This window comes from Parasteatoda tepidariorum, chromosome 3 (genome assembly GCF_982258835.1).
Source record: "Parasteatoda tepidariorum strain Cologne lab strain chromosome 3, Ptep-v5.0, whole genome shotgun sequence".
NCBI lineage: Eukaryota > Metazoa > Arthropoda > Arachnida > Araneae > Theridiidae > Parasteatoda > Parasteatoda tepidariorum.
In genome coordinates, this window is record NC_141757.1 from 20,445,494 (window position 1) to 20,471,011 (window position 25,518).

Genomic DNA, 25,518 nt, shown 5'->3' on the forward strand with positions numbered 1-25,518 from the left:
ACTTTTTCATAAATGATTATGAATTTTTTCAACAAGTTTAAGTGTTTTTCTCGTATGAACGAAAGCATTTTAGGAATTCCGCTTTTTATTTAAAAGATTCAGAATGGGTGAGGGAGGGGAAATGATGCATCGCTATTTTTTTTTTATCAGCAAACTTTCGATTAGTGAAATCAATATTCCCTAAGATTTTCGTTCAAACCGTGTTTTTAGCATTCACACTCACGCCAGAATAGATTTATTAAAATGAAAGCTTAAAAAATTTGCCGATGAGCATAATGATTTCGGAAAATTCTTCCGCTCAGAAAACATTCTGAAATCTGAGAGCACATTTATCTACCTAAGATCTGCGAAAATTTAATATCTAGCAAGGTCTTGCTTAAGCAAGACTAAAATGAAATCTTCTCAACAATAATCTTAATTTTCACGATAATGTCACGTAGGATCTTCTTTTGGTAAGCTTTTCAATTCACTGAAAAAAATAAAACCTTTATTTTCCGTGTTTGTTAATTTCTTTTAAAAAAAATTATACTCACCGGAATTGTATTGCTTTTACTGTGATCGTTTATTGAAAAATTTTGAAACAGAATTATGGTAGGAGTTTTAGCCTTACAGTTACTCATTGAGAAAATAGGTAGGTAGGTAGGTACTTTATTTACGTCACACTAGACCTGCACGATGGGCTATTGGCGACGGTCTGGGAAATATCTCTGAGGATGATCCGAAGACATGCCATCACAATTTTGATCCTCTGCAGAGGGGATGGCTCCTCTGCTTTGGTAGCCCGACTACCTGCGCGAGAACTCGAGCACTTTACGGTAGAACAGTTTAACGAGGATCGATACCGCACACCCTCGGTTCCTACGCAGGCTAATCAAAGTGGTCACCCTCTCGCTTACTGACAGCAGCCAGTAATGCTTGACTTCGGTGTTCTGCTGGAAACTGTGTCTTCGAGATCAGTCCACCGAGGGACTTTGAGAAAACAAATTTGTAAAAAATTTGAGATAAAAAGTTATCGCAAAAAGAACTGTCTTACCAAAAATTTTATAACTTTAAAATGTTTATAAATTTCCCTTTTAATACAGTTTATGTTTAGGCTTTTTTTAAATTCCTTTTTATATTAAAATTTTCAAATGTTTAAGAAAAATTATCCCTTTCTAATTTGTTCCGTTTCAAAACAAAAATTTATTTACAAAATTAAATGTTTGACATTTATTTTTAGCCTTCATCTTATTTCATTTCGTAAAGGTATTATAAAGTGATTTTTATCTATCTTTGTGCCGATGATTCATTGTGAACTGAGTAAAAAACAATTTTATCTTATAAATGAAAAAAATAATCACTTTTTTAATATGATCGTCGTTAAAATGATAGAGTTATTAAAAAAAGTTTCCATAACCCCAATATTTTACCGATTTCTCCTCTACACAATTTAATTGGTTTTGTTTTAGGAATTAGGGTATATTAACAAATTCATTAATAGTTCAATATCTTTTAGCTCACATCAAACTGACTTTCATTTCAAACTTATATATTTTCATATAAACTGCTGCAATCAAAAGATTGCAGTAGATTATATTAAAATATATAAGTTTGAAATGAAAATGAAATACCTGTCTAAATGCCTTAAGTGAAATAGTAATCTCGCTTTTTTGTTACCAAATTTGATCTGATTTTAAAGATTTCATTTCCTTTTCATAATTCCTTTTCTTATGAGAAAGATAAAATTCCAACCTGGACTTCGATTTTTAATTAAAACAGTATTAATTTCACGATGAGGATAAAAAATTTTATTCCTCGTAGCACAGGATCATTTTCAATTTTAATAAAAGCTCATTTTCTCACTATAATCTATTTTTATTTCAAAATATGTTATAAATATAGATTTTAAATAGGCTTTAATATTTTTTAAAAAATATTTAATAGGAACAATGATTTGTAATTCTTACTTCAAAGGATACATTCGAAGACCTTTGTCCATCCCTGGGCAGTAGGATAAAAAGGCAGCTAAGGCCGTTTCAAACACCAAACCGAAGTTCAAAACGTGATTCCTGTAAAGAAAAACATTGTAATAAGAAATTCTAAAACTATAGTCTAGACTCTAGGAAGGCAATTAAGTCTTTGGCGCTAAATTTTCATTAAACGAATTTTTATCATAATTTTTTTATTATCCTGTATTAATTTAAGCCGAAATAAGCGAAAAATATAATACTTTGCATTTAAATAATTTATGGTTATGAAATACAGCATGAAGAGCCGGTGTCTTTTTCTGCGTTAACCGTAATAACTCCCTAAGACGGCTCACTTCCAAACAATAGTTTTTCAAACTTGAACTTGCTGATAGTGATATCTAAGAAAGACTGTTATTCATAATTGAAATTTCCTTAATTTGTAAAATCAAATTATCCCTTGCAATTTCTAGTTCAGAAAAAGTAATGTTAAGTTGAACACCCAAAACAGCGGCGGTTGCTAGCCATTTAAATTGTTTTTCCATGAGCAGAATATATCACAATCTGAATTGACAAACATGGGAGATTTTTAAGTCTTTATTTTTTACACTATATAAGACGAAAGAAAATGCCTTTTCTATTGATCAAATGCGGACATTTTTCTGAAACTTCATAAGTCCGTTGCCCACATTCCCCTGCATTGTTATTAGACATGCAAAATAATTCCTTTATTATACAATTCAGATTGAGACGGAGGTTTTACAGTAGCCTGGTAAAAGTGAAAATTAAATTCGAATCAAATATAAGCAGCTAGTTGGTTATTCCCTCATATTTTTTCAAATAAATTCCAACCCCATATTTGTTACCTTTTCCTTTGATTGCAAAAGATTTTCCTATTTAATGCATAGAACACCTTTTAATTAAAGTCCTTAATCAGATACAGCTTTTTGTTTGCCAAAGCATTTATTTTTTCAAAAAATAATATGAACTATATCTTTAAACTAGTAGTAGTTTCGTAAAACAATAAAATATGATGGACGAGGTAGAACTGCAAGTCTGAATACCTAAAATGGTTTAAATTTGATTCATAAAATAGAGGTATTGTGTTATCACTGAAAACAATAAAATTTTTGATGATACAATGATAACGATTTCTGGGGTAAAATTTAAATTTATTTAGGCATGTTTTTAAAATAAAGACATCTAAAATACCACATCACCTTAAAGAATTAAATTCAAATAAAAACTAGTTAAGTTGAATATTTTAAGCAGCATACTTTTTAATCCCTTACATGATATACTATATTAGCTGAAAAAGAATAAACAGTTATTTTCAAATGCTCTTACTTCATTCCTTGATGTAGTATAGAATTTCTTCGAGTCTTGCAAATAATAAGATCAGCCCATTGGACAATGACAATGGATGCGAAAAACGCTGTGTGGCATGTATATTCTAGAATCTTTCTGTCAAAGTATGTCTAGATAAAAGCAAAATTTAAGAAAAAAAAGGTGTTAAAAGTACTAAAAATTGTTATTTTTTTCTCACTAAAGCTTTATTCATGTGCTTTGGAATACATGATGTTTAAACATCTTTGCAATTAAAAATCTCGCAACCTTTATAATATGAATTAATTTTACACTTAAAGAATCTACAACTAGAATATGCCCTTTTTTTAACGCTTGACAGAACGGGGGTTTAATTTATCAAAAACCATTGCAATGATTTTTAGAATTTTATGAATTTTAGAATTTTTCCCTACATTACTTGATGTACACTGACGGCAGATATGATGAAAAAATAAAAAAAGCAAAAAATAACAACAGTTTCCAGAACTTTTAACAATTCTTTTTATAAAGCGATAACCATATTTTAAACTGTGCGTTTTTTAATTTACTATTTTTTGAAAAGTATAAAGATAAAGGAAATCATTTTATTTCAGACATGCATACCATGACCGTCTTTTTTTTGCCTCTTAAAGGATTAATAATCTAAATGAATAAGAAACGGAACGTTGGAAAATTTAAATTTTGATTTAAACGTCAACACCAATATCACAAATAACGTTACTAATGTGGATTTTTAATTTCATGCAATTATATAAAAGTTATAAATGAAGAGCAACAGTAAACTTACCAATTTTCCATGTTTTTTTATTTATTATTTTTAAAATTTTTTTTTTTTACATTTTAAGTGGGTTAGTGTTTTTTTTTTACATTATTCTAATTGTGTCCACAATTAGGATTCAGTTAATTTAATTTTATGTTTTTTTTACAAACCATTAACATTTGAATTTTTTTTCCAGGAAACTTTAAAGAAAAAAGATCAATGAATGACATAGTTCACTTTGATTTATCGATACAAACAGGTAAAATTCCTCGTAACAGGTAAATATTGTATTTCGTCTTGATCGGAAATCTTATACTATTTGTAATTGCGTGAAAGTGGAATTTTTGTTTGAGCATAACTTACCCATTCCTGATTATATGAATCTGTAAGGTCATTTACAGCTTTCGAATCCCATTCTTTTCTTATGCCTAGCAGTCGACCTGGAAGGAATCCATTTTCTCCCATGATAACAAAATATGCAAAAAATCCTGCAGCTCCTTGAATCATTCCTATTTGACCGTATGCTATAGATATTAACCTGCGCAAATCATAAATAAATATTAGCATTTGTTATAAGGTATATTTCCGAAGTAAATTTTGTTCCTGTTTCACAGATGCAAGCTTCATTACAAGCATGGATTAACATTATAATAAAATGTCAAGAAACGGAATTTAGATGCCCTGCTTTCAAAGGCATGTAGGAGAACTTACATACAAAAAATAAAGCAGTAAAAACTGTTATCAAATTAAAACAAAAACAAAGCTATCTAATTATTTGTATTTTGATTTTGGGTTTAGGACTGTAACATAATAATTGAACTAATAACTTTTTTGTTGAGAACTTTTGGATCATACAACTCTTTAATGTTGAAAATTTCGTGTATTCCTTTAGAAAGTTTTATGCATTGTACTGTTGCATAATAGTTCGATCATTAAAGTTCCCTTTTGAGATGAGCGTGTTGGAGTACAAAAATTACACTCCTGAAAATTTGGTACACAAAATGGTTTCTCTAAAAATTTCCGTAATCAGTGTTGTAGCTTAATATATGGAAAAAAAGGTCTCTTTTGGGTCTTGTGTGGATCATGATCAATCATTGCTGAACATTGTTGAACTTTTTGGAATATTTAACTTTTCTTGCTGGTAAATTCTATGCAAAAAATATTCCAAAGAAAAGTTTTGTATTGTACGGTAACGCAATTATTGAACTTATAAACTTTCTATAGTTGTACTGTAAAACTTTTCGTCCTATGATATTCCAAGCATAAAAAATATTCACAATACTGTTTTGAAAATTTTGAACTCAATTTAGGAGCAATAAGTCATCGATAATTTATACATTACTACGTTTTCTAGCATCATTTTGTTTCACATTTTTTTCGCATTTTTGATGTTACCTTTTTTGAGGAGAAAATCTGTCTTTGACATCTAGTATTTTCAATACAAAAAATGGCTGTTGGGCAAAAGTTTCAATGTTGAGAGCACAGTACTGTTTCTAAAAACAAATTTGATCGGAAAACAGTTTTTCTTTCAAATTATATGAATTTATGATAAAGCTTGACTCTGAAAAGCGAAACAGAAATAATTTTTGAGCATCAATCACATATGCGTAATTATTTCTGTAAGAGTAGGGTCGTTTTAAATATAGTATGATTTATTATGTGTTGCAGCCACCGATTAAATAGCAATCTAGTGTTAGAAGAACATGACTCAGCCTGAGATCGCTGAGATAGTTGGCCAAGATCTATTGACAGGGAATAATAATAATAATAAACAAAAAATTCATTTCTGTTAAATTTCGGACAAATTCTTTTTTCATTAAGCATTTCACATGCTCTTCTTCAATAATAACATTTATAAATATATTTTTCACGCAAAAAGACAAGATATTGCCATACCTAACAAGATGAAATTAAAAAGCAACCGATCAAGAACCTTAGCAAACGAATTTTAAATTAAATTAATTAATGAACCTTTATTTTCAAAAGAAAAGGGGTGGAAAAAAAGTTTTTTTCTAAAATGTTTATATTCTTAAAAAGTTGGTGTAAGCATTCAGTTTACTCTGAAAGAGAATTTAATAATTATCTTTTTCTTCTCACTCGGTGTATTGTTTCCTTCAATTGCGAGGAACTAATCTGAACTCCGCTAGAGCTTAATCTGATTCGGTTTATGCAAATCTTTTCCTATATCTCATCAAATCTTTTTCTATACCTTTTCCTATTGTCAATATTTTTTAAATTTTGTTTCCTTTCTCTTTAATTCTCATGTAATATTTAGTTTATAACCCAGAATGTTTTTATTATATTGTGCATGTAATAAAATGTGTATCTGGGACAATACAATTGTTTTTCACTCTTTTGCTAATTAACTCGACATTAAACCAACCGACACCATTCCATCCTTATGGACGTAACATTCGTAGATTTTGAATTTGTATAATTTAATGGAAAATCATCAAAAAGTTTAAATATTTGCTGGGGCATTTTGAATTTGTTCCAAAACTTTTTAACTTCCATGAATTTGAAATTTTTAAAAGTAATAAAAATTGACTGCTATGGAAAAAACTAACACTAATGTCAAAATTGCACAGTGGGCAATTAGTTTGCATATTTTTATGAATTATAATAAAATTTGAATTTTTGTTAAATATATTCAGCAGATTATGACGTTTTGAAAGCAATCAAGTTTTAAAGATCACGACTTTAAATAATTATGAAAAACGTAAATTAGTTTGCTACGGACGTAACACTTTATGATTTTAAAAATTATGGATTAGCTTTTACAATATGGAGACCGTAAATAAGTAAAAGATTGCAGAAGAAGAAGACTTAATTTTGAGAATAAATAGTCTCAATGATTTTATGAACATATTTGATAAGCAAGAAAGAATTTTATCAAACAAATACTTTTTGTACACTTCTTTTACAAAAGAAATAATTGCATAAAGATTAAGTGAGAAGTTCATTTTTTGATCATGTTTGTCATTAAATAAGAAATAAATACTTGTACTCCTATTTTAACTTTTACGTAAGAATTTTATAATACCGTAAAGATCTTTATCATAGGAAAAAAATCAGAAAAGTTAAATTTTTCCTTTGAATCTGTGATGGGTTCAGCTAGTCTTCTTTTTTAATTAATTTCTCTATCATTGTTTACCATCAGAAAAAATTGATATACTGAAGATAACGAAGTTTTTTTCAGTTCTGTAAATAAATTGTCACATGGCAAATGATTTGAGATCATTGCATATGAATATATTCTTCGTATAGTGTATGCAACTGCTGTGTAATTTAGTCATTTATCCTTTGAACTTCGTTTTGTTGTCTAATCATACATTTCTCACTGAAATCCACTTGATGAGCACATATTTTATTAATGTCCGAATTTTTTTTTCTTTTTCGAAAATAAAGATATTGCTCTGTTTAACGCAACAATGCTCATGAAATTAAAGCTTCGATGAGGTTTGAAATACTTTAATATTTAAGTAAGTGTCAACCCAAACTTAGAACAGTTTCAAGGAATAATATATCCCATAAATATCACCATTTTTACAAACAATATAATTACAATATACTTTCCTTGACTTTATTTGAAGATTGGTAGTTTATAGTAAAGTAGAATTTGGTAGTTTATTAAAGATTTTAGAACAAATAATTCAATTAACTTATATTCTTTAATTTTACAAAAATAAAAGGTTAAAAGCTAAGAAAATTTAGACACTGGTGTGAAGTATCATTAGCTGAATGATACTAGTTGTCTGTATGCATTTTTACTGGTCTATTTACCTGATTTTTTTAGATCTTGTAGTCCATTTACCTGATTTTTTTCGATAATTTTTTTAGAAACTAGCATATTGTAAAGTATATGAAAAGCAGTTTAAAACAATAGTCATACGGTGTCAGAAATTTGTTAGCACCGTTGTCATTCAGTACGCCGGGAATATAAATGCTTGTTTTATGCAAATCTTGCAAATAATTTCAAATTATCTGTAATATAATTTACATTAGTTGTTCTTGTTCTAAAAAAACTCTAAGTTAAATATTCTATTACTATGAAAATAAGGAATTAATAAGAGAAATTTGCATTTTAATTTTTCGAAAGATCTATGAATATATTTTCAAGTGCACTGAAAGTACTCGAAGAAAAAGTTTTACAAATTTTTTTTTACTTTTTCAAAATAACGTTGCTTAGTATTACCCTGTGTTTCAAAATTATATGAATGCAATACTTAGAATAAAAAAAAGATGTTATGCTAACATGTTTAAAATGTCGGATTAACTGCAAATTCTATCTTTATTTCGATATCCAAATTTTTGAGACATAAATCAATTATTTAAGGAAAAAATATTTTCAAAATTAACAAGAAATTTCTAAAACAAAAAGTTAGAAAATTCTTAAATAAATGAATTATTTTTAATTTTGATTCACAAAAAAAGATTATTTTTATGATTTTGCTGCATGACTTGAAGTAAAATATACTAAAATCTATAAAATGTTTCACATTTTCTTAAAGAATAAATTGCTATATTAGCATTTTTTTTATTTCTGCACTTCTGATATTTCCTCTGCAAAGTTTTTTTTCGTCTCTTTGTTAGCCTCAACGTGATGCACCGCAATAAGGCACAGCTTTGCATACTTAAAAAAACTGTTTAATACTTATTTAAAAAAAACGCTTACCATAATGTGTTTTAAATTTAAGTTTTCTTAAAAAATATAGATTCCATTTAGGCTATGCAATTTTGAATTTCAAAGAGTTCTAATACATTTTTATGAAAGATATATGCATTTCAAAAAACTTTAGACTTATAGAAAATGTTTGCAAGAGCTTAATGTTTGAATAATATGTAATGTAATAAGTTTCTATGTTTAATTCGTACAAACGACGCTTCCTACTATGCATTCTTATATCCAACTAGTTTTATTTCTTGTTATATAGCATTTGGTAGGTTTCGATATCTATTGCCTCAATTTTTGAAGTATGTCTCAAAAATAAGATGATCTATGAAAACACTAAGATGATAAAATAATATCAGTTTATTAAAATTTAAAGGTTTTCAGAAATTTTCAGCAATTTTTTTCTCATAATCCTGTTGGAAATTTTTACATTCAATTTCATCTTCTAAAAGAATTTATTGATATTGACGGCAACTTTTTCAAAAAAATTACTGAGAAGTTTTATGATTAATTTTCAAGAAGGAAAAAAACACTCTCCTAACAATTTTATGAAACTTCTATGCTGATTTTAATAATTAGAAATAATTCGACTGGAAACAATTCTTTTAATTTTTCGAAATGTTTTTTAACTGCAAGTTTTCTTACTTCATGGATCACAGTAGATAGTCCGTAACAGATTGATAGATGATAGATTAAAAATTTAAAATTCCTAGTTTAACATTTTGTTTTTATTTAGTAAATAAGTTTCGACTCAATAATTGAATGAGTATTATTGAGCTAAAAACTAATTTATTGGATTGTTTACTTATCTTTCATTGAATGGATGATGAATTTGCATTTATGAAGAATTCTCACATGAACATACCTCTCATTCACAAGTTTATCCATGCTAGGATCACGTGGTTGCCTTTTCATGATGTCACTCTCGGGGGCTTCGTATGCTAAGGAAATGGCAGGTACCTGCGGGACCATACTCCTTATGTCAATAGTATTCAATATTAAGTACGACCCATAACATATAATACTGCTCGCAAATATACTGTACATTTATTTTTTAAACTGTACATTGCGATGCAGTATAACACTTAATATGTGAATGATGGTTAGCCACCTAGACCAACAACAATGAAGCAACATTGCAGGTTGGCAACAGTTCAGCAACATCGATTCTATGACATGCAATAGATGAAGCCATGCAATTTATACATCTTTCTTAATTGGGGCAATGTTGCATAAATACACAGCTTTAGGAAAAATCTCGATTTTTGATTATATAGTTTTAAAAATAAGTTGTTCACTCATCATACTACATGACAATTATTTAATTATTATTTTTCATGTAATTATTTAAACCTTTAAACTCAGAATTTATTTTGTTAGAAAAAATCAAAAAATTAACCAGAAATAATTAACCACTAATTTTAAAATGACCTTTGATTCGTTTTATTGTAGAAATGGGAATTAACCATTCTTGATAATGTGCTTGATAACCAAACCTTATGCATATTATTCACTACTTAATTCGCTTACGCTTCACGAGCTTTAAATAAACTCTTTTCATTTTCTTTTCAATATTTCTTGTTAAAAAAATTAGAAAAATTTAATTTAGATTTAACGGATGTAAAAAAGATCGGCTTAATTCAATCAAAGTCTAATAAATGAGACTCTAATTTAGTTAAACCAATTTGTTTTCATAAATTTCAAATAATTTGTTAGGATTAAGTTTTTTTTCCCTCGGAGTAAATATGTTTTTTATTGTTATTATGTTTTTATTTGAAATTTCTAAAATCATTCGCAAAGTAGTATAATGTGAATTTTGAAATTATCAAATATTTGTTACTTGAAACATTAAGTATCTGAATAATGAATTATTTTAAAAGTTTAATTAATTGAATGGGGTGCAAAGTATATTGAAATCTTCCCTCTATATAAATATCTTTAGAACTTTTCCGGAAAGTTTTAATAGTATTAAAATATTTTAGTTATTTGTACTGTTGTATTTTTTAGTTATTATTATTTACTGTTTTTTTTTCAATAAATTTTTCAATAAATAAATTCAAATGAAATTTTTTAAATTTTAAAAGCTTTAGGTATAGGAGAATCAAAAGACAAAATGGATGGATACAAGCTGTATTATTTTGGGTTCAAAATATAAAAACCATCGAAAGCTGAAAAAAAAAACACACCGATAAAAAAACAACAAACTTAATATGGAACAATGTTTTTTTTTTCCATTTTAGCACGTAAATATTCAAGAGCATATTAGATTGCAAATTTATTGGCACTCTGAACATGCAGACAGCGGTAGAGCAGGCAATTTCTTTTTTACATAATACAATACAATGGATAAAGCAGAGCATTCTTCACGCTTGTAGTTTTTTTTATTTAAATATGAAAAAAAAAATCAAGTGATTACTTTCTTCTTTGTCAGAAACCTCTTTAAGACCCACAGAGAAATTTCTTTACAATCTCGAAGATTTTACAACCTTTTATACATAAAGAGTTTTAAAACATTTCCTGTGATGGGAATTATAACGCGCACTTAAAAAAATAAATAAACATATAATGTTTTTCTTTCACTTTTGTGGCATTCGATTTACTAGAATCCATTTAGAACGATTTTTTTTCGAAACAATTTGTAACGTTTTGAAAAAAATTCTTAGTATTTAAAATGTATTGATGGTTGTGCTGTACAATGTACAACGCTTTTTTATTAACATTTTGTCAGTTCCAAAAACACGATAATACGCAAAATTCGAATATGATTCAGTTGGCTTAAAAATTATATTCAAAAGAACCTTAACAGCAACATTTACCATTTAAGAGTGAGTTACAAAATGTTTTGAAGCTTTCGTAAGTTTTTAGTGGAATGTTTTATTAAATTTTATGGAACAAAATGAAGCATTGAAAAACTCACATACTGCCATTTTGTTTTAAAAGAATGAAATAAGAACGTCTGTTAGAGGATTAATATTTTAAAGATTTTTGAATTAAGAAGTGTTTTAATAAGTGATTTAATCATATTCGAGTATTGCCTGTTACCGATTTTGAAACAGAAATTCTTGTTTAAAATTTTTTAAAACAACCCTTAGCCTCAGAAGCAATCCTCTTAATTTCATTAAAACATTTAGAATTTTCTGAAATAGTTAAATTGTTGGTAAATTTGTTGATGGATCAAGAACAATTATTCTCATTTAGAGGTTAAAATATTCAAAACTTTCTTTAAAGTAAAACTTATGTACAAGGAAGTTTTTTTTTATTATGTACCGACTAACTTCTTACTATTGACGAGTTATATTTTAATATTAATTTATACTAACATTCATTAATCTATTTAAAGTTTTTACACTTTAAATAGTATAGTATCTTGATAAATATTATAAATATCACAGCGTTTTCATTCTGATGTTGTTTAATGTATTGTAATTTTGATAGTGGTGCAGATGTTTCGTATATAAAACGTGATGTTCTTCAACGTGTTTCTTTTTTAGTTTAAAAGTCACCACAATTATATAAAGATATGGAAATGAAGCAAATTGCTTTTAACAGCAATGATGAATTCAAATAATAAGTTCGTTGTCAATAAACCAGCTTGAATCATACATGAATTTTAAATTTTATATGAAGTAAAGAAAATGAATAATGAAGTGTGAAGGGTTAAAAAATGGAGGAAACAAAACTAAATAAGAGAAAAACGCTATGATTTTCCTAGCGGACGCTGAAAAGTTCAGTCCACAAATTTTTATTATAATATATAAAATAATTTCAAGTATGGTAAAAATTTGAATTCACGCAATGCATGTTCTTTATTTAAACGTACCAAGTTATTTGGAAAATTATGAGTATAGTAATATTAAAAGAACTTTTAATATTAAAATACTCACATGAATTAATTATTTTTTTCATTAATTTAAAAAAAATATTAAGCTCCTTACAGAAGACAAAAATTGGAAAACATTAAATTTCTGGGGAAAATCAGCATATTTTTTTAAGTAATACTATTTAAACAATTATATAAAAAAAGCATGTTTTAATTAATGCGTAGTTTTTATGTAAAGCGAGTAATTTAGATTTATTAATGCATTTGATTTAATTAATTTGACTTACGCATTCGAATCTATTGATTTGAATAATGCATTAAATTCTATAAATTATATAATGATTATGATTTATCTTATTTGATTGATGCTTTCGATTTACTTAATCCTTTCGATTTGAAGTGCCAGTAAATGATTTGTTTCCTCCACGTGCTGATGATAGGGGTGTGTTGATGGAATTACCTCTCATTCACTAGCTTATCAAATTTCGGGTCTCGAGGCCTCCGTTTCATTATATCGGATTCGGGTTTCTCGTAAGCCAGAGAAATAGCCGGCACCTACAGGAAAGTAACAACCACCACAGAAACAAATGAGCAGAACCCACACATGCAACAACAACATTCCATACATAGCATTCCAAAATAATGTAGTACACACAGAACAACAACAACAACAACAAATATCAAATGCAAGGCAATTAGATGCTTTTTCTTTTGCAATAAAAATATGTTTTCACAATCAGAATCAACAGTGGCATATATTTAAGAATATTACAAATTAAATATTAATAAGGCAATGAATTGACTTTTTCAAAAATTTTAAAATGAAATGTAATTATTTTTTCAAATAATTTCTACCATAATATATTTTTTTAAATTTAATTTCTGTTTAAGAAATTAATTTGTTTTATATAAGTTTTGTATTACACATTATTTGGAAAAATAAATAATTTAGTTTCAGAAAATACCTTGAATTTTATTAGAGCATTCCGAAAAACTCCTGTTGAAATATAGAATATTATTATAATAAGATATATGTGATAATCTTAAACATTAAGTAAAATTGAAATATCTGAATTCTATTGAATAAAAGAAGCATATCAATAGTTATAATATGTATAGAAATCTCAGAATTATATAGACTACAAAATAGAAGAGTCTTCCGTACAACTCAGAATTCGATTGATAAAAAAAACATGAGAAATTTTTATGATAATTGAATTATTTCATACAATCGAAGATTTAAAAATCTTTTAACAATATGGGAAATTAAAATAACAGAGTTAGAAAAATAGAAGAAATTTTTGCGAAAATATGGATATTGCAAGAAATTGGAATATCAGAATTATGCTAATTAAAAAGTAGAGGAGACTTCTGAACAATTTGAATTATTTCAGAAAATTATAATTAGATTAATACAGAAAAGCATGTGAAATTTTAGTGAAAATCTGAAATAGTGCATAAAATCAGAATTCGGCACAAATCAATTCGGAAATTTGAAAGCTACAGAATTTAATAATCTGAACTTGTTGTTCTGATTACTATGAATCATACTGATATCAGTTACAATCATATCGTTAGCAATAAATGTTATTTATAGTAGCTTAATTAATCTTAAACTTTAACATACTTCGCAAATTAAATAAGAAATTTTTATGATGTAAATTTTTAACAATTTATTATATACTATTTTCAAAAGAAAAAAGAAATCGAAATTTGTTCTTAGATTTGAAAAAGTCAATGCACCAAAATAGATCAATGATGTTTTAATAATACTTAATTTGAAATAAAGTTATTTGAAATAAACAATTATTATTTAAAATATTTATAATTATAACACATAATCAAAGAAGAATAGGAAAATTAGATTTTGAATTCTGGGTTTTCCTAATTACTTGAAAAAACAACAGTATTTTCTCAATTTATTACATAAATAGGAAAATTTAATTTTGACTACTTTTAAACTCTTTATTAGGTATTATATAAAAATAATTCTAATGCTCTTTTTTAAAGAGTCACTACATTAAAATGTAACTTTCAAGAAGAACTTTTTTCGTTCTAAAACATTCCATATTAAAAAATATATATTAGTTTAAGAATTTAATTATTACATTACTTAAAAATAATACCATCTTTTTGAAAAATACAAAATTAAACACTTAAAATAACCAACGTTAAGGATATTAAAATAATTAAAATATAACTGAGTAACATTAACAAAAATTTAAGCAACGGTTTAGTCAACAATATTTTTTAAGATTAATTTTCAGCTATTTCGTCATCGAAACAATTCTTGATGACATTAACTCGAAAAAGTATACTTGTTAAATGTAATCAGTAAAAAAAGTTTTAAAACACACACGCACACTCAACTGGTAATAAAAAGTATTCGTGCTGTTTGCCATGCAACATTTTTGTACTTACCAAATCAGTTCCAAGATCTATGCACAATATAGTTACTGTTCCTAGCGGTAGAGGTACGTCAGCCAAGATGAATAATAGAAATGGTGTGATTTCCGGAATATTACTAGTTAAAGTATAAGCAATGGATTTTTTTAAGTTGTCGAAAATCAAACGACCTAAAGAAAAAGATTATCTTATTTCCGAGGTGCTCTGTAAACACTGCTCTTCATACGTATGTTTTAAGGATCTTGTCAAAAAAGTCATAAGAATCTAAAGTATTAGGATCTACATTGAAGAGATTTTAATGGATTGCTTATATCCGCTACTAAAAATGTAATGAATAATTGTCAATGTCAATTTTTTAACTGTACTGCGAAATGGAAAATAATCAAGTAGAATGAAACGAAATAATTAATAATATAAACATGATAGATGTTTAATAAAATAGGAGGTACTATAATATGAAATAAATAACTTAAGTATTTTATAATAACAAAACAAGATTCGCATAACAATAAATCATAACTAAAATATATGAACATTTAAGTAAAATTTCCATAAAAATATAATAAAAACAATAACAAATCAATTACAGCTTAAGATACTTTTTATAAAGCAAATTACACACTGTTAGAAATTTCTCATATGAAATGGCTAAATAGCAATTTATTTAGTTGTTATTTTACCATAATCAAGCAAAATAGTCAAATAACCATAAGTAAGATGGTATACAAACTGTTAACAGTGAGAAACACCGTTAATCAACTGCTTTCATCTAATACGGTTAAACAACCGGAATTTTATCACTCCAATATAAGCCCGCCCGATGAAGTCACTTAGTTTCTTGCAGCTGTGTATAGATTATAGCCGAGAGGGCTAATAATGGGCTATAACCGACAGAACGGGAGTTCAAGTCCGAGCGTTGACACCACAAAATATTCAGCTATTCCCTTCAACACATGAAGAATTTATAATGTCCCGCACTCCTCAATTTGCGACCCTGGACTATTAAAACACGATACTTCAGATGACGCATAGATAACAGCACCATAAAGCTACTGTACACAATAAACTCTTGTATTTCTCATCTCTTAAGATGGTTGAAATAACCTGATAAACAAATTAAACCACATTTCACCGTTTATTTAATAAAACATAACTCAGCCATTCCAATGCCCATTACCTAACGAAAATCCCTGCTCTAATGTCCAGTTAAATTTATTTTTTACGGTTTTGAAACCATGCTAATTGTAAATGGCTAAAAAACTGTATAGATTCGTGTTCTTGGTTGTTTAATAATGCGAGTTGTAAACAGTTTTAAAACCGTAAGGGTAAGAAATGTTCTTTAGCCGTAATCTTTACGGTTAATTGGATAGAAAGAGTGCAATAGGCTTTTTTTACCTTAATTTTTTAATGAAAACTCTAACAGTGCGGTAGTAACCTTTTCGGCAACTCGTGTTTCTGACTCTTGCAAGCCATTTAAAGTGTACCAAAGAAGAAAAAAAATCTTGTATTAATAAATTCTTTCAAACTTTTTAAAAACAATTTTCAAGAAATTAATTTATACATAGTATTTTTTATGTAACTAAGAATTTTATGTAACTAAGAAAAAATTTACCTTCTTCGACTCCTGTTACAATTGACGCAAAATTATCATCTAACAGAATCATGTCTGCAGCTTGTTTACTCACATCACTACCCGCAATACCCATGGCGACACCTAAATAAGTTTTAAAGGAAATTAAAAAGAAAGAGCATTTTTTAGAAAATTAAGCAATAAATAGCTTTTACTTAATTTAAATAAATAAATGCAAGAAATTTAAATAAAAAAATTATAATGCTCACTTTCTCAAATGTTGAATTATAAATATTTAAACTTAGTGGGACAGATTTATAAGTTGCAGGCAAAAATAGAAATATAATTTTATTAATTCAACATCGATAAAAGAGAATTTCATAGCTGATAAAAACATGAGTATCTACTGATGAATTTCTCAAGATCATGCCATCTGTTGTTTTCGCCCTCAAACACGGCTGTTAAACGGAAACTAAAATTTGAAATGAAAAATTTTAATTTTTTCCAAATTGAAAATCAAATGTCATAAGAAAGAATAAATGAAGAAATGAAAATTTAATAATGAATTCACGCAAATTCCATAGAGAATGTTTTGACCGAAGCTGTGCTTAACTTTCATGTTGAAAGATTTGTAATACTTTTGCTTAAAACTTTCTTGTTGAAGCAATACACATAATTTTATACTAATATCATTTGTAGCACTTATTTGTGTGTTTTACACTAATTTTAAATCTGAAAAGCTGAATGTAAAAATTTTTTAGGCTCAGTATAGCAGATCTACGAAAGTTTTAGAATATATATGATAAATACAAAGGGTATTTAAATACATAAATTCTAAGGGTATATATGGTAAATTCCAAGACTTAGATTCACCGAGCAAAATAGTATTTTGTAGCATGCTACACAAAATATATATCTGCCAAAAGATTTTGTCACAGGTTATTGTCTCGAGCTAAGCTCACTGGTACGAATGAATTTCCGTAATGCCTCTTGGATAAAAAAGAAAAAAAATTAAAAACTTATAACTGACTGACATTAAGAAAACCTATAAGACAAAAGTTCAAGTACTGAACCAATAAAAGGTTCTTTTAAAAATATTTAACAAGAACTTCAACAGATTGTTAACTGTCTGACATTTCCAAATTTAATACCCTAATGCAAGTTATGCAGTAAAATGTATTTCGATTTGCTTAGTAATTAAATATTGTCAGAATACATAAAGAGAGAATATGAAGTTTCCTCTAAACATTTAATCCTTTTTTTGCAGAAAAGTAAAAAAATAATTCTAAGAGAACACCTATACAAAATGCACTTAGCTATTTTTTTTAATCAGAAAACTTTTTTTTTTTTTTTTTTTTTTTTTTTTTTTTTTTTTTTTAAATGATCGATTACTATCCACTAAATTGTCAAGCAAATTTCTGAATGGAGTTATACCTCCACTATTGCTATTTTCTTCAATGAAAAAATTTATAATTTAACATTTAACTCAAAACATTTTAATAATCGATATTACAAGCTTTAAGATGATACACTCAATAATTTGCGCTGAATCGTAATATGCAAACATTGAAATTTCGATTCAAAGCTCATGTTTTGTAATTGATGAAAAAATAAGGGTATTTACAAATTCGCAAAACAACTTCTCTAATCATCATTCTAGACTTTATAAAATTATTTTAAGATTCTATTCACATTATTCTAAGACTTTATAAAATAAATTACAATAATATAATTTGAAACTTACGTTCTCATCTCATAGCATAGTCACTTTACTATGCATAAACGTTATTTTTAACTGTAGAGGTTCAGAGGATGGTTGTAGATTTTAATGATTACCCAAAATAACGTTCGAAATATATTGTATTAATATTTTGATACGCTCAAGTAGTTATTTAGCAAATTAGTAATTTGGTCACATTATTTATGCTTTTTGAACTGAGTTGTTGAATAATTAGTTTCAATTTTATGCCCTTCCTCAACAGACCGAACTTAAATATCGAAGGGGTGGAGACGGGAAGGGAAACTTCTAACATAAGCTAATTATGGATAATTAATTTATTTGGCATTATTTTTCGATGCATATGTAAAATACAAGATCACAATTTGATGTATAAAGCGTGTGGTATTTTAGATTCTCAATTCCTTTTTTCAGACAAAATTATGCCAATACAATTTAGCAATAAACAGTTTTTGATTGGCAGTTAAACAGTATACAGTTGCCTGTTTTTAGACTTTCGATTTCTACCTTTGTTTTTATGCTATTATGGTTAATAGAATATTTTAGAGTCTTCCAAATCTGTTTTCTTCAGTTTAAATTGTAATAAAATTAAATTTTAAAAATCTAAAAACTGAAAAGCTTGAAAATTTAAATTATTTACTCAAAACCACAAATCGCATCATTTTAATGCTTTAAAGTTATGAGAAAAAATTCTTAGAAGTATATTAAAAGGTATCACGTGCTATTTCTCCTTAACTAATAAAGTGACCTCTTTACTTTCTATCTTTTTCGAAAGTCCTTGCACTGTTTAACAATACTATACTTGTTTGCATTCCTGCGTTCACCTTCCAATGAGGTAAACTTGGTTCGAATCCCAGCGATGGCTGGTCGATACGAATTCCGCATCCTGCTTACACCGACTACAGTGCTGACGCAAAATATCCTTAGTGGTATACGGATCATGGGTTAGAGTCCCCTTGCTGTCAGGCTAACCGTGGGAGAATTTCATGGTTTTCCTCTCCATTTAACTCAAATGCGGGTTAGTTCCATCAAAAAGTCCTCCACGAAGGCAAATTTCTACCAATACTTGATCCAGGAGTTCCATTGTCTTATTAGATAAGTCTAAGAAGTAGTTGAACATTGGTAACCGTAAACTCAAAATTGGTCCCGCTGTTCAACGTTGGTAATATATATATATATATATATATATATATATATATACAAAAAAAACACAAATTAAAATTTTAACCAGATATCCAAGATGGCGAGTGTAGATAATTACGATGAGTCTTAATATTGTTTATCAAATTAATCTGTTGAAAACTGAGAGGAAATGCCCAGGTTCCAGAACTTATGTTTTTAATGAAGATGTCTACTTACCGATATCAGCTTTCTTGAGTGCAGGTGAATCATTGACACCATCACCAGTGACTGCCACGATAGCCCCTTGCCTCTGACACCCTTCCACAATGATTAGTTTCTGTTGTGGAGATGTGCGGGCGAACACAATTTCTGTGTGATGCTTCAAAATATTGTCTAAATAGTCACAAGCCATATCTCGAAGTTCAGAACCATGAACAACTGCAGCTTTTGCGTCCCTGTCAAAGCGCAGAAAACAGATTCTTATTTTAATGCATGTTAAATTATCGTGCTTCTTTTTCGTTAGATTAAGTTTTTAGAATTCAAAAGTTATTGAGTTTGTAAATTTTAAAAATAATAGAAATAAGATAAGTTGTAAAATTCTAATGTATTTATTCCAAATATTTTTCACCAAAGAAATTAACGACTAAATTCTGTATCAAAGCAATTAAGAATTTTAGTGATAGTTGCCATTTGAGGGACATCATATACATTAAACGCGGACATTTTACGCGTGTTTCTTCTTCTAAATGCTATCGAACAATGAGATTTTTTCACCACCTGGTCAAAGTATTGGTTTTTTAAGATGTCTATCGTCATTCCCCCTCAGGCATTCAGTTAAACATTTTAAATAACAGAATTTTGCTTTTAACACATGCTTCAAAAGTTTAATTTGCTTTCGGAATTCATACAATTTGTTTGGTTATTTAGAACTTGTAATAGTGTTTTTAGTTATTTACTTTGTAGTTTATAGATTCTTTGACCAATCCCAGGCTCACTAAAGGTAATCGATGCATTTTAATGTAGCCAACGCTCTCTGAAGTTAGTTTGCTTAAAGTTAGTTAGAAGTTTCTGAAAACTCTTATTTATTAGCTAATTAGGGGTTCCTCTCCCGATGTTACCACCATGTATATTTCATTGGTAAAAATTTCAAACAAACCAAACATAAACACACTTTACCAAAATGGCGACACCACGCAAAGTCTCTGCATTCAGCTGACTAGTTCATACGGGAAAACCTCTGTTTAAGGAAGTATAGCTGAAGATAGTTAAAGGAAGAAGAAACAATAGCTGAAACAACTCTTTGCTATCCATAAATAACTAGCTTTCTTTGAAACAAAATGTGTGAACGTTAATTGTAGAATTTATCGATCTCACAGCTAATACTTTTTTAATAATTTACATGGCGGGAGAATGTGTTGCTAACACTAATTTAGATTTTCAAAACACGGTGATATATCAATTAAAAATGGAATTTTCCCAATTCAAGTTATCTCTGATATTGTACTCACCGCTGTATAAAATAGAGAAGTATCTAAAAGTAGCACAATATCAAACATTTTAAAGTAATTTTGAAATGTGTTTGGATGTTAAATTATCGAGAAGATATAGGATACATAAGATTGAATTCTTCAGTAAATTTGTTTTGTACCTTGGATTAACGTCTTCCACTGGGATGTTTAGTCTAGCAGCAATATCATCTACAGTTTCGTTTCCTTCTGATATGATACCTACGGCCTTAGCAATGGCCTTGGCAGTGATAGGATGATCTCCAGTTACCATTATTACCTAAAAAAACACACAAAAGTGGTATAAGGAGACAAAATTCTGTTTTCTCCATAAATATATTTTGAAGGGATTTAGAAAAAGGTGCTAATTATTTGTTCTTCAGGTTCAATTAAACTTTTACAAAAAAACTCATTTGCGTTCATATGAAAATTATTTAAGGGAAACGGAAGGTCTAATTTTACTTTAAATAAATGTTTCAGAGATTAACAAACTCACAAAAAATATTATTAATTACAAAATTAAAAAGCAAATTAATGTAAAGGGGTTTTGTTTGTACCAAATTATTTTTTCAATTATAGTATTAATAGTACACATAAATCAAGTGCCACGAATGCAAATTAAAGTATGTATTAAACCAAGGGCGAGATATTCAAATAAAAGTGTATATTTAATCAAACTAAAAAAACAAAAAGAATTTTAAGATGCATCAGATATTTTAGAAAAAAAACATTCGAAATAACTTCTAATTTTCTTTCGAGTCAAAAAACACTCTTCTCAATAATTGTTTTAGTTAAGGAAGTTACACTGCTCTTTCACTAGTTCCACATTTTTGGGTGGGTTCTGGCTTTCTTCAAAAGAACAGGAGATCGGAATGGGTTGTTGGTCTTCATTTTGGTTTCTTGACGACATCATTAATTTTTTTGTAAATAAAAACGACATTCATGAAAATATCGATTTATAAATAGTTTTATGCAATTTCCTATTGTTATAAACCAATTATTACTATTTCCAGATCAAACCTTTAACTATCTCTCTGTATTTGCTTATCAAAAGATTATTCGTGATTGCTCGTTACTTCTGGTTTTTCTTTTAGTTTTTAAAACACCCTGTATGGCACAAAATCTCTACGTGTGTTGGTGGGGTTCATCGAATCCTTATAAAGGTTTTTCTTTAAGCATCTCTAATTTTAATCTTTTTTTTTTAAACCTAATCATTTTGTCTTAGTCGTAGTCTAGTCTTTGACCTCTTTCCCATTGGCTTAACTAAAAACATTCTCTTACTCAATGGTCAAGCATTCTAGTGTGCTTAATTCATTTACTGTACTTTTATGTGTTCCACTTTATCGAGTTCTTTATATATTTTATGCGGTTCAGAATTTAATCTCTTTTTTTCAGGAACAGCTTATAAGAACCCCACTTCCAAAATACTTATACAATACTAATACAAATATAAAATACGTATGCATTTTTATTTTCTTTTGAAAATTAAAAGGGATTTCTCGTCCAAATTTCGTAGTCCATGTAAATACCCCAATGAATAAGACAATATATTTCTTATAAGGCAATATATAATAGTAAATTACTGAAGAACCTTGGGTAGTGAGAATAATTTATTTTTTGAAACAAGCTTTATAGTACTATATCAAAATAGAGAAAAAAAATGAAACTTAAATCTTACATCAAAATTACTTCCAGTTAGCAACATCTAGTTGTACATAACTGCATCGCCCCTTTATGAAGTTAAAATTTCCGCATAAGTTTCACGCGTTTTATGAATTTCTCAATAACTTCTCACAATTTAAGGTACGGCAAGAAATTATTCTATGCACGTCTCGTCGTAGGAAGATCGCTTTGTTTTGTGGTAATCCCACTCCGAACTTAATTTGGATAGGCAGTTGACGAAAACAGCTTAAATTGCTGTGTATACGCGCATTTTTTTATATCTTTACTTTTGAGCTTATGTTTTGAATTTTAATTTAAAAAAAAAAAAACGTGTCAACTAATATTATAAACTATCTCCCTGCGACTACAGTTCTAAGTTTTAAAGCAAATCAGTATTCTGATTATCGTAAATAGATAAATAATATTAATATCTGCAAATATTTTTTATCAAAATAGAGGAGAAAAAGCCATGAATCCTACTTTGATTCCAGCACTTCTGCACTTCGCTACTGCATCTGGTACAGCAGCTCGAGGAGGATCAATCATGGAGACAAGTCCCAGAAACCTGAGACCAAAAATGGGAAAGTTCTCTTCGTCGGCATCAAAAGGATAACCAGGCGGAAATTTATCGGCAGGTAAGACGAAATCACAGAAACCTAAATAGGGAAAAAAATCACATAATTACTAAGATATACTATATTTCAAAATAGAATATATAAAAAAAATTTAGAAAAAAAAAACACTGAAATATTGTAGATTAAATTAAATTTTTATACGCGTGGAATGCTCAGTTTAGAAACCCATGAAACTTTTTTTATGAAGCAAACTTACTTAGTGAAGAAAGTAAATTTTAATAAGTCTGAGAAACTTCAGAGTTTGAAAATTATATTGCCTGACATGCCAATGGCATGCAAACAAGCTAATCTGGCATGTATGTTTCACCCTTACATCCCTGGCATACCTTTTCATTTTTTGGTTGCATAGTTTATTTATTAATTTTGAAGGGAATGCAATTGCGTAATTGCTTATGCTGCAGCTGTTTTAATAAGATTTAGAATTTGACAATTTAAATGAAACTAAATATGCTTCTCTGGAGAAAAAGTTTTCTTTTTGCATTTTAATATTCTCTTCACATTGATTATTTTAGTTTATTTAGTTTAGTTTTTCTAAATTTTTATTACCAATGACTCTTTCTCCGAGTCCACCAAGCTCAAGGTATGCGTTGTTGAAGGCTTCTTTCATTTCCTCGTCCATCACTTTCTCTTCGCCCTGTATGTAGATTGTAGAGCAACGATCTAGGATTCTTTCGGGAGCTCCTTTCATGCACAACAGGTAGAAACGTTCACCATTATCTTCTACTTCATGTATTGTTACCTGTCATTTCGAAAAATATTTGAAAGAAAAATTTATACTAATAATAGCTTATAGTCATAAAATGGACAAAAAGGAAAATCGACGTTCGAAAATGATGAGTCTAATATTTATTAAAGAGTAATAAAACTAATTAGAATTTAAAATCATCAATGAATTTCTCAATAGCGTTAAATTTAAAACAACTGCCGTAAAATGCTGCAACTTATTTTAACAAATTTATTTCATGGGCAAAGATTCGTAATTTTAGAAAACCGCAAAATAGGAATTGGTGAAATTATAAACAGAAGTTGATTATTGTATTGGTGAAATCCAGCAATTAAAACTTAACCGAACAAGAGCGGTTCGACCGCAGATTCTCTCTAGAGTCGGCTGCTTTGGTTTTTAGTTAGTCGTGAGAAAGTATCTGTACTTTTCGCGAGCTCAAACGAAATTGTCCGTTTTCTGTTGCTATGGAGCATTTATATTTAATCTGATACTTTTTTGTGATCTTAATGCAAAATTATTGTAATTTATTTAGCGACCCATAGTCTATTAATAGGTTATCGACAGAGTGAAATGTGAACGTTTATTTACGTTTAGGAAATACCCCATTTCTGACATAAAATTATGGTGTATTACGGTTACCTAGAATTAATTCTGTGAATAATTGCTCTTGAATACAATCAATGATTTTCTTTAGAATTTATTCTATTAAGAGAAAGTACCGAATAAATGTGTTTTTCTGAGTTTTGATGCAGTTTAAACTTGCAGTCAGCCACTGTTAAAAAAAATTGAATAAACTTTTCAATGAGGACTCATTACGCCGTCTTTTTCTACAATTAAATTTCAGGTGAAAACAAGCAGGGAATGGCGACTCTTCTGAAGTTTCTTCATTTACTTTTGAGCTCAAATTTTACTGTAATATTTTTGCAGTGTGGCATAAGTGAAAACATATAATTAATAAGTTACGTGCAAAAGTAAGGAAAGGGGAGCCAGGGGCCAGGGGAGGGTCATGGAGAATAAGAGTCTACAATTTCGTTACCAACGACATGATTGTGGCAATGTGGTCAGCATTGGGCAGCAGCTTAGTTTGCGTGTTCTAAGGGAATATTTGGCTACATTAATCTCTGCAAAGATTAATAAACGTTTAACTTACGTGATATTTGTTGGTGGAGTTAAAGGGAATTTCACAGACTTTTGGATTTTTGTTGCGGTATTGTGTAACACTTCCAACAGCCAATTCCATACATTTTAAGATAGCTGATTCCGAAGCGTCTCCCGCACACTCCCTGAAATTAAAAGTGATTCAGTATCGTCTGAAAATTGATGTCTGAAGGTTATTTATTCCATAGGTCACAACAAAAAAAAATTTGATAGCAAACAGAATTTATATTATTGAAATATTGTTAGAGTTCTGAAGGAAAAAAGCAATATTTCAATGATTAAAAAGGAAAATAATTATAAAATGAGGAAGGAAATGGATATAAAAAAGAAAAAACTATAGTACTAACTTCACGTAAGAATGTATTGTTTGATTAAAGTCAAAAATGGAAAAAGAATTTTTTATGTATGGAATCAGTAAGAACTAACAATGATCATTGCAAAGAAACACTTCTA

At 28.4% G+C, this 25,518-nt stretch overlaps 1 protein-coding gene and 1 long non-coding RNA gene across 5 annotated transcripts in view; one reads left to right on the forward strand and one right to left on the reverse strand.

Moving 5' to 3' along the window:
- The window catches only part of LOC147813464 (uncharacterized), a 34,559-nt gene extending 11,416 nt beyond the window's left edge, over window positions 1-23,143 (forward strand). Inside the window, exons 2-3 of the long non-coding RNA XR_015432444.1 lie at window positions 4,250-4,312; window positions 23,005-23,143. This is a non-coding gene — a long non-coding RNA (uncharacterized LOC147813464). The remainder of the gene's footprint in view (window positions 1-4,249; window positions 4,313-23,004) is intronic.
- LOC107439305 (sodium/potassium-transporting ATPase subunit alpha) overlaps window positions 1-25,518 on the reverse strand; it is a 121,781-nt gene that overhangs the window by 3,815 nt on the left and 92,448 nt on the right. For 2 of the 4 annotated variants that reach the window (XM_016051861.4, XM_071177037.2), the window contains 11 exons: window positions 25,058-25,190; window positions 23,730-23,922; window positions 23,029-23,204; window positions 21,030-21,166; window positions 19,619-19,836; window positions 16,564-16,665; window positions 14,967-15,121; window positions 13,006-13,100; window positions 4,417-4,591; window positions 3,294-3,424; window positions 1,947-2,048 (listed from right to left, as the gene is read on the reverse strand). In XM_016051861.4, coding sequence (XP_015907347.1) covers window positions 1,947-2,048; window positions 3,294-3,424; window positions 4,417-4,591; window positions 13,006-13,100; window positions 14,967-15,121; window positions 16,564-16,665; window positions 19,619-19,836; window positions 21,030-21,166; window positions 23,029-23,204; window positions 23,730-23,922; window positions 25,058-25,190 — 1,617 coding nt within the window. Of the gene's footprint in view, window positions 1-1,946; window positions 2,049-3,293; window positions 3,425-4,416; window positions 4,592-9,590; window positions 9,686-13,005; window positions 13,101-14,966; window positions 15,122-16,563; window positions 16,666-19,618; window positions 19,837-21,029; window positions 21,167-23,028; window positions 23,205-23,729; window positions 23,923-25,057; window positions 25,191-25,518 lie in introns of all 4 variants that reach the window. The other 2 variants (XM_016051862.4, XM_016051860.4) reach the window with 1 other exon arrangement.